Genomic DNA, 13826 nt, shown 5'->3' on the forward strand with positions numbered 1-13826 from the left:
GAGCATGTTTCAATCCGTACATCGCTTTGTGGAGTTTGTACACTCTCTTCTCACTTCTTTTCACTTCAAAACCCTCTGGTTGAGTTACATAAACTGTCTCTTTCAAATCTCCATGTAGAAACGCTGTTTTGACGTCTAGATAATGGACCTCACATCCTCTAGTGGCTGCAATACTTACCAGTAGCCTAATTGTCTCAAGTCGGGCCACAGGAGCAAATACTTCCTCGTAGTCTATTCCATACTGATGCACATATCCCTTAGCCACTAGACGCGACTTGTACTTCTTGATGGTTCCATCTGAGTTGAACTTTATCTTAAACAGCCATCTGAGTCCTATTGGCTTCACACCGTCTGGAAGATCAACTAGACTCCACACTTTATTATTCTCAATAGACTGCAGTTCATCCTTGCAAGCCTCTATCCATTCCTTCAACTGTCTTACCTCTTCGAAGTTTCTTGGCTCTTCGTTAAGGCACAACAGTAGCATCTCTCCTTCTTCGTCTGCGAGTAAGACATAATCCTCAAGATACTTTGGTCTTGATGTTTGTCTTTCACTTCGTCTTGGAAGCGACCTTGTTTCGTGATCACTTTCCTCCTCTTCTTCAATGTGTACTGTGTTTGTATCCATAGTCTCAGCTTCATCTAGTTGATTTTCATCCTCTTTGTTGCTGCTGCCTTGTTATAGTGCTTGCCCGCGGACTTGATCTGCTGTCTTTACTAGCCCATGGTTTCCAAACTCTCCTAGTAATACGTTGAAACCATCATAGTTTCTTAGCTCTCCATCAATCCTCTTCCAGTTCCATCCTTTGGTTTCATCAAACACTACATCACGACTTACTATTATTCTCTTCTTCTCCGGATCAAGTAATCTGTACGCCTTAAAACCAGGTTATGTTCCAAGATGAACAAGCATCCGCGACCGGTCATCCAGCTTCCTTAGGTGCGGTTTTTCAATTTTAGCGTAGCAGATGCATCCAAATATGCATAGGTGGCTTATGTTTGGTCGCTTTCCTCGCAGTACCTCATATGGAGTTTGGCTCTGAAGAGATCTTGCCGCTATACGGTTTATCAAATACGCCGCATGCCTCACGGACTCACCCCACAAGTAATTAGGCATGTGCATGTGCTTCAAGATTCTCCTAGCCATCTCCATTAGTGTCCGGTTTCTTCTTTCCACTACTCCATTCTGCTGTGGAGTGTACGGAACCGTGAGATGCCTCTTGATGCCCTTATCTTCGCAGTACGAGTTGAACTCGTGAGAGATGAACTCTCCACCTTGATCAGTTCTGAACGTATTTATGCTTTCTCCAGTTTCTTGTTCCATTACTCCTCTCATCTTTTTTAACTTTCCAAAAGCTTCGCTTTTCTCCTTAAGTAAGCTTATCCACATGTATCTTGTGTGATCATCAATGACCACAAAGACATATATATTTCCTCCCATCGTGCTTGGCGTTATAGGACTGCAGAGGTCACCGTGTATCAACTCCAAAGGTCTGGTTGCTCTGTATGTCGTTGCCTGCAGAAACACCTTTCTTGCTTGTTTCCCAAGCAAACACGATGAGCATACATCTTTTATAACATTGACATTAGAGACTCCGCTGACCAGTTCCTTTTGTATCATGATCCTCATGGTTGCAGTATTGACATGCCCAAGCCTAGCGTGCCATCTGTTTGACTCACTTATCTCGCTCAAGTGAAGTTGTGATGAATCTTTGATCCCCATTCGTACCTTATATAGTTGATTCTTCGACCTGTTTGCCCTCACAAGGAGTCTCCTGTGTTGATCATCCATAGTTAGATGTTCTCCTCTCAACTGTATATCACAACCCCACTCTGTTGCTTGACCTAGGCTAATGATATTGCTTTTTAGCTCAGGTATGTAGTACACATCGTTCATCTTTCTTGCTTCTTCCTTCATGTCTACAAACGAAATAGTGCCTTTTCCTGTGATGTCAATTCGTGAATCGTCACCAAATCTCACTTTTCCAGTGATTGTCTTGTCCATCATTGAAAAATATCTCCCATCACCAGTCATATGGTTACTAGCTCCATTATCCAAGTACCAGATGTCCTCTGAATCACCGTTTGTTTCATACTTTTCAGGCAAGCAATTCTTCTCATTGAGATAGACAACTGTGTGCATCATTAGCTCGTATGCATCATGTGTGTCACTATTGTCATTCTCCAGTGTTTCTTGCAGCTTGAGAAGGCGGTCTGGACAATCTGAGGCGTAATGTCCGATCTTGTCACACCTGTAACACATCACCCTTGATGTATATCTGCCTCCATTGTATCTTCCTCTGCCTCATCCTCTGTAATAAGATCTTTCTCCTCTGCCGCGGCCTCTCTACTCTCTGTTGTACTCACGTTGGTCTTTGTTGTACTCACCAGATGGATGTGTGACTTGAGTTTCACGCGAGTCATCGTTTGAGTACATTAGCTTTGGTTGATCATCTGATTGTTCCTCATCCTCATGTATCCTCTCTTCATAAGCCTTCGTGCGACCCATGATATCTTCAAAGCTAGTATTATTTAGGTCTAATACTTGCTCTAATGATGCCACTATATGAATATACTTCCTCCGTGGGAGACCACTCAAGAGTTTCTTTACCAACTTTGGTTCTTCAATGTTAACACCTAGGGCTGCAGACTTTGATGCAATTTCAGCCAGTTTGCCTCCAAAATCATCTACTGACTCTGTATCCTTCATCTTGAGGCGATCAAAATCACTCATCAATGTTTGCAACCTTGCTTCTTTGACTCTCTCAGCTCCGATGTGTCTGGTTTTAATTGCCTCCCATACCTTCTTTGCAGTATTAAGTTCGCCGACTTGGAGTATCAATGCCTCTGGTATTGATTGAAGTAATAGCGCCATCGCCATGTCATTCTTCTCTCCTTCAGTTGCTTCATCTTCAATAGCTTCCCAAACTTTGTGCACCTTAAGAGCTATCTTCATCCTTATTGCCCATACTGTGTAGTTTATTGAGTTAAGCATTGGCCACTTTATAGAAGAAGATCCTCCTCCTTCCTTCGGATTTAATTTCGTCGACATGACGATATCACTACTCATCTCTTCTGAACCTCAAGCTCTGATACCAAATATAGAATTCAAGGATCCAATAAGTATAACTCTCTTATTATTAACTTGAGAAACTAACTCAAAACTCAAGCTTTAATCCCTAAACTCTACCAAAGTAGCTTGTGTTTATCCTAATCCTATTAGATAACATAACTTTGGATAACTCCTAAGAATATTATGTATTTATCTCCATAACTCGGTAGGATTAGAATAATGCCTTGCACCTTAAGCTTCTTTCCTTTTCAAGCTTACTCCAACATAGTAAACGTTGCAACAAATAGCTAATCCATGAGGAAAGAGCAGGTTAAACCTGAACAATTATGTAACCAATCAAACCTTTCTCTTTTGACTATTACCTCATAATTCAATGAACATGTTCAGGTTAATCCTGAACAATTATGTAACCAATCCATGAGGAAAGGGCAGGTTAAACCTGAACAATTATGTAACCAATCAAACCCCGAATATAACTATGAGAAAATTGGATGAGATTAGTTTCTTGTTTTCACCCTGATTTAGGTATACATCATCACACGTTGCCGTGCGCACACACACACACAAGTAATAGGATTGTGTATTTCACACTAAGATTATTGACACGCATACAACCTTGAACATATACATTTCTTTGACGAGACATGTCACAAATATAATCTATAGACATCAAGTGATATGAAACAATTACGAACAAAAAAAACAAATGAAGTGAATGGATCTGATTTTAGTATATAGCTACTCCTGTACAAAAGCTTCATGGCTATCAATCTCTGCGTTGGTGAGCGTGAGCGTACGCTGAAGCTTCCGAGGAGAGAAAACCTCAACCTCTACAACAAATGTTGCTGTGACCGGCCGGTGATCAGAGAGTTTAATCTCACTTCTTCTGTAACTCATAAGCTTCATTCCTTTCCCATACCATATAATGCGATCACACCTGAACAAACATTTAGTTTTAAAATATACATATCATATTTAAAAGGTCTGTAACGAGTATGTGAGAGCATCATACCAGGCTGGTGTTCGTTTCCCTGACTTGGGATCTTTTCCTCTGTAAATTTCTGAATCGATTGCGTATTTGTAAGTTGGTGGGAAATCTAGATTTCCTTCTGACCATCCCTCGAATACACGCCCTTGTCTCATTTCTCTTGCAAGCTACCAAATATTGATATGATAAGAGTTTGACAATATGATCTTGATCAAAGGCAATTTGATTATCCATGTTTAGTGAAAATGTACCTGGTCCTTCTCAGCTAACTTCTTCCAATCTTTTCTTGCAATAAGCTCATGTGTCTTCTTATACGATAAGTTAATCCGATAATTCAAATCCCCTAGCCAGATTATTCTTCTGTAGAACATTTAACATTGTTCTTGTTAAAGTTAATATCAATAATATTTATTTCTTGAATGTGAAATCAAGAAAAAACATACTCATGATCACGGATGCTTCTTGGAACTCTTGTTGCATTAAGAGAATGAGGATGAAACTGGGTTCTTCTATGAATATCGCTTACATCAGCGTTTCTTTTTCTATGATCTCCATCTTTTTCCCCTGACGCTAGATGCGTGCAGACAAAACAAAACGGTGTCTGATACACTGACATGCTCACGGAGACAGCTCCCTGTAAAAGTCATAATCACTTTGTCACAATCCGCAAATGCATTCCCAAAATCAAGTTTTAGTAATAGAAGTAATGAAGAAGACCTTGTTACCAATGTAACCCATAACGCCAACACCAACAGTAGACACACTGAGATTACGTATGTGTTTCCTCAAGCTCCTCCGAACCCATACGGTTAAAAAAACTCCAACCATCTGTTTGCTCACGATCCGTACATACGACGGTTTCCTCACATTCATGAGAGGCTTGAAGTCTATATCAGTTAGCAGAGGCGTCTTCTTCCCTGATGTTGCGGTTGCTTTGAAAGAGTTGTAATTCTTAAACGGCTTCAATGAAGACTTGTAGGAACAACGCCTTTCCCTGACATGTTGGTTTAACAATCTCAACGGAGGTTCGGGCCAGCTCAGCCCAACTCTCTCTGAGTAACTAAACCACCGGTTTAAACTCTTGGCACGTTTGGAACCAGTGTCATCAAGCTGCACTGACAATAACCTGTCCAGCGTCTTTGGCGATGAGAATTGCCTCTGGAGATACTCTTGTCTCGGCAAGCATGATCTCTTATCGTAATTAGTGTTTACAATACCGTCCTCGATTTCGAAATCTTCATCGACCGGATGAATAACGTTGCAAGTAAACATATCTTTTACAACATCAGAGATCTCCTCTTCGAATTGTTTAAACTTGGACGGAGAAGGAGGATCGCTGTAACTTATGATCTTTAACCTGCTCGGTCTTATCCTGTTTAAAGCGTCACGTATGGTATCCTCCCATTTAGAAACAGGCTTGTCATCTTCAACACCAAAAATGTTTCCAGCATTCAGTGGAACAATTTCCTGAAGACTGAGAAGAAAAAAAATGTAAAATCAAGAAAACAATGAAGTAAAGTTTGTTTATAATAAGACAGGAACATAACCAACAGAGCTGTTGGTATAATGGTAAAGTTGTGTCTTGTAGACACTCTGCCACTCAGGTTTAACCCTCGCAGACTATTTACAATGCTTGGTTCCCAGTGAAATCACATTTTTTTTAACTAACAAAAAAAAAAGGAACATACCCAAGAACATATATGTCTGCAGGTTCAATGGTATCTACCCAACCATCAATATCCAAGTCCTTTGGTGGAACTCTTCCACCAACATTCCAAGTCCCAACACAGATTCTAGCTACATCAAAAACATACATTAAAGTTAAGACACAGCACAAGAAAGTAGCAGAGAGACATCTCAAACATAGAAAAAGAAAAAAGAACCTGACTGATTTGGTGTCCATATACTGATTCCTAAACGTTTCTGAGTTCCTTCTTCTCAGCTCTGGTTGTGCATCTAAAAACATTCCACAAATATAAAAATGGCCGAGGATTCTTGATATCGACAAAGATTTAATGACATTTGAAACAGAGCACAATACCATCACTGTCAAGAAGACCTTCTTCTTCGATTCCTGAAACTCGATATCGGAATATAATTTTCTTTAGATTTCATAAAATTGTGTACAGAGAGATTTGAGAAACCACTGACCTTCGGATTCAGAATCGTCAGCACAATCATTGTCTTCTTGATCTTCATCGTCACTTTCAGGGGCAAGATCTGATTCAGTGTTTGGAATGTTAAACCATTTACGGAGAAGAAGACGAGCAGGATAGAGCTGCAAGCACGACGAAGAAACCGGAGAACAACAGAGCGTAGCCCAACTCCTCTGCGAAAATCCAAAATTAGAGATAAAGCGTTAATTTCCAAGAAATGGAAACAGAGGAGAGAAGATGGAAAAAGAAGAAACAGTGATCGATGTACCTCTGTTCGCCGGAACTGTGATCTACCTGGTGACATTAAGACGTGTAATCAAAAACCAGAAGGTTACAGAGGTGCTAAGGATGTAGAGGGAGAAGGAGAAAACGGTTGAGGCGTATTAACGACCATTGTTGAGAGGGCAATGATGATGAATGATGCAGTGAAATGTTGGTTTTGACTTTTTTCATAATTTTAAAAAGTAAACGCAGGATGAAGTCGTGACTGAGTAGATAATTTTCTGGAATCAGCCGGCGTTTTGGATTTGAATAAAGGCTAAAGGTTGACTCGCAATTTTCTCCTAAGTAGAGTTGAGGCATTCGGTTATTGGGTTAAGGCTTAGATTATTCGGATTTCTTAATTTTTTTTGAGTTTTAGAAAATAAATAGAAAGCAAATTGCTGAAGGTAGATATCGGTCTCGACAAACAACAAATTTAAGAGGCAAGAGATTATGGTTATAACGAAGCGCGAATACAATATGAGGAAAATGAATAAAACAAATCCGAAAGGAAAGTCGATGGAAGTAGAACAGGTCGTCATAAGGTGTAAGAAATGGGCATATTCGCTTTATTTTTTTTGAGTCTTCTTCCTCTTTTATAGATTTTTTTTTCCACCTTTCCTCTCGAATGGCCATTCTTAAGCCGTCATTATCTCTAGAAGTTCATGTAGTCATCAGTGGGTTTGATGACAGCTACATTTGGCCCTGTCCATGTCTCATAATGCTGGACTGCCGTATTGCGTATAGTCAGAGATAGGCCTGGGCATCCGGGTCTTCGGGTCGGGTTCGGATCGGGTATTATCGGATCCGGGTCCTTCGGGTCCTAGCAATTTAGACCCATATAAGTATCTATAACCCATATAGGTACCTATAACTTTTCGGGTCGGTTCTGGGTCGGGTCTTGTCGGGTTCGGGTCGGTTCAGGTCTATAATTTCAATACCCATAAAATATCCAAACTTTTCGAGTATATTTCGGATCCGGGTCGGTTCGGGTATTTAGGACCCGAAATAGACCCGAAGTACCCGAACTGGACCTGAAAACTCTAAAAATACCCGAAGAACCGCAAAAATACCCAAAAATTTATCCAACATCAGACCCGAAAACCCAAAACATACCCGAATTTTACATGAATACCCAAATTATATTTTCTAAAAATCTAAAATTTCACCAAAAACCTACAATTATACCCGAAAATCCAAACCCGAAACTTTAAAAAAAATCCAAAATACCAAAAATATACCCAATCACCCAAATATACCTAGTATATACAATTATTTGCGGGTACTTCGGGTACCCGAACGGGTCTCGAGTAGGACCCGGACTCGAACTGAGACCCGCGGATCCAAAAAAAAAGACCCAATAAGTACTTAGCATGGACCCGGACCCGGACCCGAACCTGTATTTTCGGGTCGGTTCCGGTTCGGATCTTCGGGTCTGGGTAAAATGCCCAGGCCTAGTCAGAGATCCTGCGATTTGAGTCGGAGAATGGATAGTCTTTTACTTGGAAATGGGCTGAGGGGTTTTCATCTTTCTAATGGACTTGATATCGCTTCTGAGCCGGACCAACTCAGGGAATTGTATGAATGTGCAAGCCCACATTCAACACAAGTGACTCATTTTCTTTACACATCCACATATCCTAAGAGTTTGATTCGAATTCCGATTGTTATCGGATTCTCTTTCCGACTTAACTTGGACTAAAATGCGTTGTGTCTGTTTTTTGTTGTGATATACTCGCTTCCTCATTGTTTTTTTTTATTATGTATTCTGATTTTCTTTTTCTTTTTCTTTATTTGCTCTTGCTAGTTCACCAAATCCTTTTTGCGTTTTGGGATTGTCAATCCCATGAATTTGTGTATAGCTATATTTTTATATGTCGTTGGGTTCATCTCTAGTGTGAAAGTATTGTATATCTCATTTTAGATGAAATGATTATGGAGTGAAAATTCTATTTGGATAAGTGATCAAAATGATTTGAATTTTCTGGAATGGGATACAATGATTTGAACTAGTCATTTTTAATGTTGTTCTAGAGAGTAATTAGTTTCTAGTTGTTTGCGGTTTATATCTCGACAACGCATCAAACCGGCTTTTATTTCAACCTATACGAAGGAGTAAACAAGAAACAGCTTCACTCCTACTTGACTTTGATTAAATCTCTCACTCTCATCCGGTTTTTAATATCAAAAGACATCAGTATAAGTAAAATTAAAAGTATTTAGAAGATTAGAAGTTGATAAAAATTTCCAAGATTGGAGTTACAATAGTCTCTTTATCTTGCTGAGGCGTGTAGAATACAGTAGAACCTCTATAAATTAATATTCGATAATTTAATAATTTCTATAAATTAATAAATTTTGTTGGTCCAATTTGTACCGTTTCAAAATAAGAAGTCTGAAACGCTCAGTAAGAATAAGCATAAAGAATTTATATTAACTACTAAAGTATATATATATATATATATATATATATATATATATTTTATATAAGTAAAAACCTATTATTATATTGTTTGTTTTATATCCACAATGAAATTATCTTTATATTTTTCTTAACAATTCATATATTTTTGATGAGATTTAGTAATATTATATCTAAAACCATATTTAAGTTCTATGAAATATATACTATATACAACAAATAATATAATAAAATTAATATAAATGTCAAATTTCAAAAAATAACAATTAATGTATATATACTAAAATCAAATATTTTTCTTATCTTAGAATAAATATATCTTAAAATAAAAAATTTAAATAAGAAAGCTTTTGTAAATTAATATCTCTATAAATTAATAAAATTTCAAAGTCCTTACATTATTAATTTATAGAGATATTAATTTACAAAAGTTTTCTTATTTAGATTTTTTATTTTAAGATATATTTATTCTAAGATAAGAAAAATATTTGATTTTAGTACATAGACATTAAAGACATTCACGTTTTTAAATTTGATTTTAGTACATAGACATTAAAGACATTTACACCATATAATTATTTTACTAAATACACAACTCTTTCTATTTCACATAATTTAGTCAAACACATAGAAATAGTCATTTTTAGTAGCTTATAAAATCAGTTAGGCATGAACATTCCATTTAGGTACATGTTGTTCCTCTCGGTTATCATTTTTTTTTTTTTGAAATTAGGCTCCACTTGAATATTATAAATTTATACGTGGTTTTTGAGTTGAGTCATTTTGGGTCTGGATGAGTTCAGTTCTGATGTATAGGAACCTAAAAATATCTAAATAACATCTTTGTGGCCAACATCTGGTTTCTCCAACAACCCAATTTCATATGTTCATATCTGAATACAAGAATCACTTTCACCCGTTTCTGGGCTACCAGTTTTCATTTTCTAGAGCTCGGTCTAGTAGACATCTTAGTTGAGTATGTCTTCTTTTCCTTACCCAAGACATCATATTTTAAGAATAAGGAAATTCAATCATTCCAAAGGCAGTAATTATTTGGTTAAAAGGCAAAAAGAAGATGTTAAATCTCCTTTTTTTTTTATGGTGTCATGTTATCTCACCGAAGTAACCATGAATCATGGTCTATCTCAAGAAGCTGCGCAAGCGTACACTACAAGAAAAATGGGTTTTATTAGCGGACGAAAAACGCTATCTATCAATTCGATAGCGATTTATGAAGCGTTGTATCATCGCCCGTCATAATAATATTTTAGAATTATTTTTATTTAATTATTTAAAATTAAAAACTTAATTAAAATTTAAAATTATTCATAGAATCAAATTTTCTTTATTACTTAAATTTATTTATAATTAAATTGGTTTGCAAAAATACAAAAAAAAATCTAATTAAATAATAATCCAACAAACTAAATAAACCAAAAACTAAACCATGCCTTTAACCTAATTACTAACTAAACACACCACCACTTCGTTGTCTTCTTCATCTACCGGCCGCACCACCACCTTCGTCTTCGTGTTTTTCCATGACCTTCATCAGTATCCAGCCATGATTCTTCTTCTTCATCGTGGGATTTGAGAGGCAAGTTGCAGAGAGGAGGCAAACGTCACATCCATCTAGACCTAATCTCGTCGCCTCCTCACCAACTCGCCGTCAGCTTCCTCTTCCTGAATCTGAAGCCGTCATCTTCCTCCTCCATCCGCCATACCTGCCTTGCCTTGCTTCCTCCATCCCTAAAACAAATAATACAGTTCAAAACAGAGAGAGAGAGAGAGAGAGAGAGAGAGAGAGAGAGAGAGAGAAAGTTCTAACCGTGGTTGTGCGGTGGTGGTGATGCTGGGATGGCGAACGAACGGTCGTGTGGTGGTGGTTGTGATGCTGGGACGGCGAAAACAAACGGGTGGTCGTGTGGTGGTCATCGTGTGGTGGTGGTGGTGGTGGTTGAGGAAGATAGAGATCCAAAGAATTAAAAAAGATTTAGATGAGATCAGATTTAGATCTGTAACAAAAAAAAAGAGAGATAACGTGAGACAAGGAAGGAAGAAAGAGACTGAGATATTAGATGTGTGATTTCTAGCCATAGGATCAAAAATACTCAGTGGTCAAGATTGCTATCCTTGTGTTTAAGATATTGACCAATGAGAAAAAAGGAAAAAGATAAACCAAACATATTTGTGGCCATTGGATTGAAATCAATCAAAGGCCAAAATTAATCCATTAAAAACTGTTTTCATTTAATATAATAATTAAGTTAAATATTTATATATAATTTCGACCAAAAAATATATATAATTAATGTAATTATAGTTTGGTTCAATGTTTCAAATAATAGACTGAAATTTGAAAATTATTTATAAGTTATGATTTACTTTAAATGTAAAATGAAATTAGTTTAAAGGTTTAAAATTTAAACATATTAAATTTTTAAAAATGTATGCTCAAAGTTTGGTGTTTAACTTTGAGAATATTTTATTTGTGATTTATGATTTAGTTTAATAACTAAATGTGTATATTGAAGGTTTGAGGTTTATTATGATATATAAGATTTGAGTATATAAGGTTTAGAGTTCAAGGTTAAGACTTTAAGTTAAAATTCGAAAAGAAATTTGAATTAATTTGAAGAATTAAGTTTAAGTTTGATTTTTTTTTTTTGAATTTAGATTTTAGATTTAAAGTTATGAGTTTAGAATAAAGATTTGAGTATAGGGTTTGGGGGTTAAAGGTTTAGGGTATTGAGATTTAAGATTAATTATTGAAAAAGAAATAGTTTTTGAGTTTGTATTTAATATTTGAGGTTAAATTTAAGATTTGATATTAAAATAGTTAGATTTTGAAGTTATGTTTAAAGTTTAGATTATGTTTTCTTGTAGTGTTAAAACTTGTTAAGGGTTTAGAGATTTAAAAAGTCAAAGACAGCGTTTTTAATAATGCGCTATTAAAAATACGCTATCATAGCATTTTTAAATATACAGTTCTATCATAGCGTTTCTAAATATACAAACGCTATATAAAACTAACGGGTATGTCAACCATAGCAGAAAGACAAAAAACGTTATCTTTCACTGTTATCAAAGCCCATTTTTCTTGTAGTGGTAAGATGTTCCAAAACTTGGTCCACGTGTTCAAACACTTTTTCCTCCATAAAATTGTCATATAATTTTTTTTCCATCAATGACTGCTTCTATATCAATTATTACATATGTTTGAGAGTAAATACATTATTTAACAATGATCTTAAAAGTGACAACGACCACTAAAAATAATTATGTTGAATATTTTCCCGAGTATAAGTTTGAAACCAATGTATAAGAATATCCACATTTTTAATCTCATTTATACTGACTATAAGTTTGGTTTATATAGTTTTTTTGTGGGAAAAAATCAGTTCTATAACAAATTTTCTACCACTTTTCAAATTTTACCCTACGATAACCATTTTCATAAATACATTATGTTTTGGATGAAAAAGACTAAACTACCCCTTCTAAATCATTTAAAATAATTTATAAAACATTTGTATGTCAATCCCACCTCCTAAATACTAAACCCTAAACAAGAATCAGTAATCCCTAAATTCAAATGTTAGAGTATTTTTGATTGATTGTATTTTTTGAAAAATGGTAGCCAATTTACGGTATTTCTAGCAATTTCTATTTATTTTTCAGTTACATATTTTATTTCATTTAGTTTTTTTTTTCATACTTGATAATTTTATTTAATATTTAAACATCAAACTTGGTAAAAGTAAAAGAAAATTAAATCTATGCTTTTCTTGTAAGATTATTTCAAAGGGAAAACATCGATCCCATCGATTTCGTTGACTAGTTTTCATCTCCACCTTCAGTTTTATTTATATTTCTTCTGAATTAATTTCAATATCTATTTTTATCCTATTTTAAGTGTATTTATTCTGAGTTAATGGCAAAGAAGAATATTGTATTTCATAGGAGTGTAAGACAAAAAGTATTTCTTTTGTTGTTAAGAATTTTCTCATTTTCAGCCATGAGACTCAGTGTCATGTTAATGGTTTCTTGTGTTCTCACATTTCTCATTTTAAATAATGGTAAAGGTAATTTTTGTTTAATCCAGTGTTTATCTAAATAAATTTTACAATCTACTAATCTTTTGAGCTTGATATAACGCAGTTGAGGTGGAAGCCGGCATGAGAAAACTTGGCTGCGAAACATTACCAAGCAATTATCTTGGAACATGCGGAAAAAATGGAATTAATTTATGTGTAGATGACGTAAAAAAAATGATTGTCAAAAATACTGGAAAAGCTGTGCCAAAAGGTTATGGAGTACGTTGTGACAAATGTATTGATGAAGCTCCCAAGCCAGGTTATGCTCGCATGCATAAATGTGTATGTCGATATGATTGCTAAATTTAAAAATATCTATATAAGCATAACCTCTTTACTAATAAAGACATGAGATCATTGTAATGGAGAGTTTTTTGGCGTAGATCTGGCTGGAAAAACAACTCATGTCTTACTAATAATTTTCCAAGTTATATTGGTTATGGTTCTAAATTTTAAAATACCTATATAAGCATAATCTCTTTACTAATAAAAACATGAGATCATTGTAATCGAGAGTTTTTTGGCGTAGATCTGGCTGGAAAAACAGCTCATGTCTTACTAATAATTTTCCGAGTTATATTGGTTATGGTTCTAAATAAATATAAATTTGAGGTAATAATAGAGAAATTACCTAGGATATCACTAAAAAAGTTTTTGTCACAAATATAGCATCTAAAAATAAAAATGACCAAAATAGCACTTAATGTTTTATCAAAAGAGATAAATATACACTTATACCCCAATGGTAAATTAATTTAGACATTAGGGTTTAGAGTTAAGGGGTGGAGTTTATGATTTAGGGTTTAGGGTTTAGGGTTTAGAGTTTAGG

The 13826-nt window shown here is 35.5% G+C and overlaps 1 protein-coding gene and 2 long non-coding RNA genes across 3 annotated transcripts; 1 reads left to right on the forward strand and 2 right to left on the reverse strand.

The window, feature by feature from the left end:
- Nucleotides 1–3549: 3549 nt before the first annotated feature.
- Nucleotides 3550–6883, reverse strand: LOC106329023 (type I inositol polyphosphate 5-phosphatase 1-like). Its single transcript, XM_013767586.1, has 10 exons — nucleotides 6486–6883; nucleotides 6213–6390; nucleotides 6103–6135; nucleotides 5945–6017; nucleotides 5750–5854; nucleotides 4779–5535; nucleotides 4505–4695; nucleotides 4313–4421; nucleotides 4086–4228; nucleotides 3550–4010 (listed from the first exon to the last, which is right to left on the reverse strand). Exons 1-10 carry the CDS (start codon nucleotides 6519–6521, stop codon nucleotides 3812–3814), a joined length of 1824 nt encoding a protein of 607 aa, XP_013623040.1. The 5' UTR covers nucleotides 6522–6883; the 3' UTR covers nucleotides 3550–3811.
- Nucleotides 6884–10458: 3575 nt separating this feature from the next.
- Nucleotides 10459–11078, reverse strand: LOC106333788. Its single transcript, XR_001268464.1, has 2 exons — nucleotides 10729–11078; nucleotides 10459–10649 (listed from the first exon to the last, which is right to left on the reverse strand). It is a non-coding gene; the product is annotated as an uncharacterized LOC106333788 (long non-coding RNA).
- A 1779-nt stretch (nucleotides 11079–12857) lies between these two features.
- On the forward strand, nucleotides 12858–13342 carry LOC106333844. The gene is made up of 2 exons (XR_001268483.1): nucleotides 12858–12985; nucleotides 13062–13342. It is a non-coding gene; the product is annotated as an uncharacterized LOC106333844 (long non-coding RNA).
- Nucleotides 13343–13826: the final 484 nt, after the last annotated feature.

Source organism: Brassica oleracea, chromosome C3 (genome assembly GCF_000695525.1).
Source record: "Brassica oleracea var. oleracea cultivar TO1000 chromosome C3, BOL, whole genome shotgun sequence".
Taxonomy (NCBI): domain Eukaryota; kingdom Viridiplantae; phylum Streptophyta; class Magnoliopsida; order Brassicales; family Brassicaceae; genus Brassica; species Brassica oleracea.

Coding starts and splice junctions, on each gene's coding strand:
- LOC106329023 (XM_013767586.1), bottom strand. CDS start 6,521: ATGTCACCAGGTAGATCACAGTTCCGGCGAACAGAG. Junction 4,422..4,504: donor AGAAGCATCCGTGATCATGA/GTATGTTTTTTC, acceptor AATGTTCTACAG/AAGAATAATCTGGCTAGGGG. Junction 4,229..4,312: donor AGTTAGCTGAGAAGGACCAG/GTACATTTTCAC, acceptor AATATTTGGTAG/CTTGCAAGAGAAATGAGACA.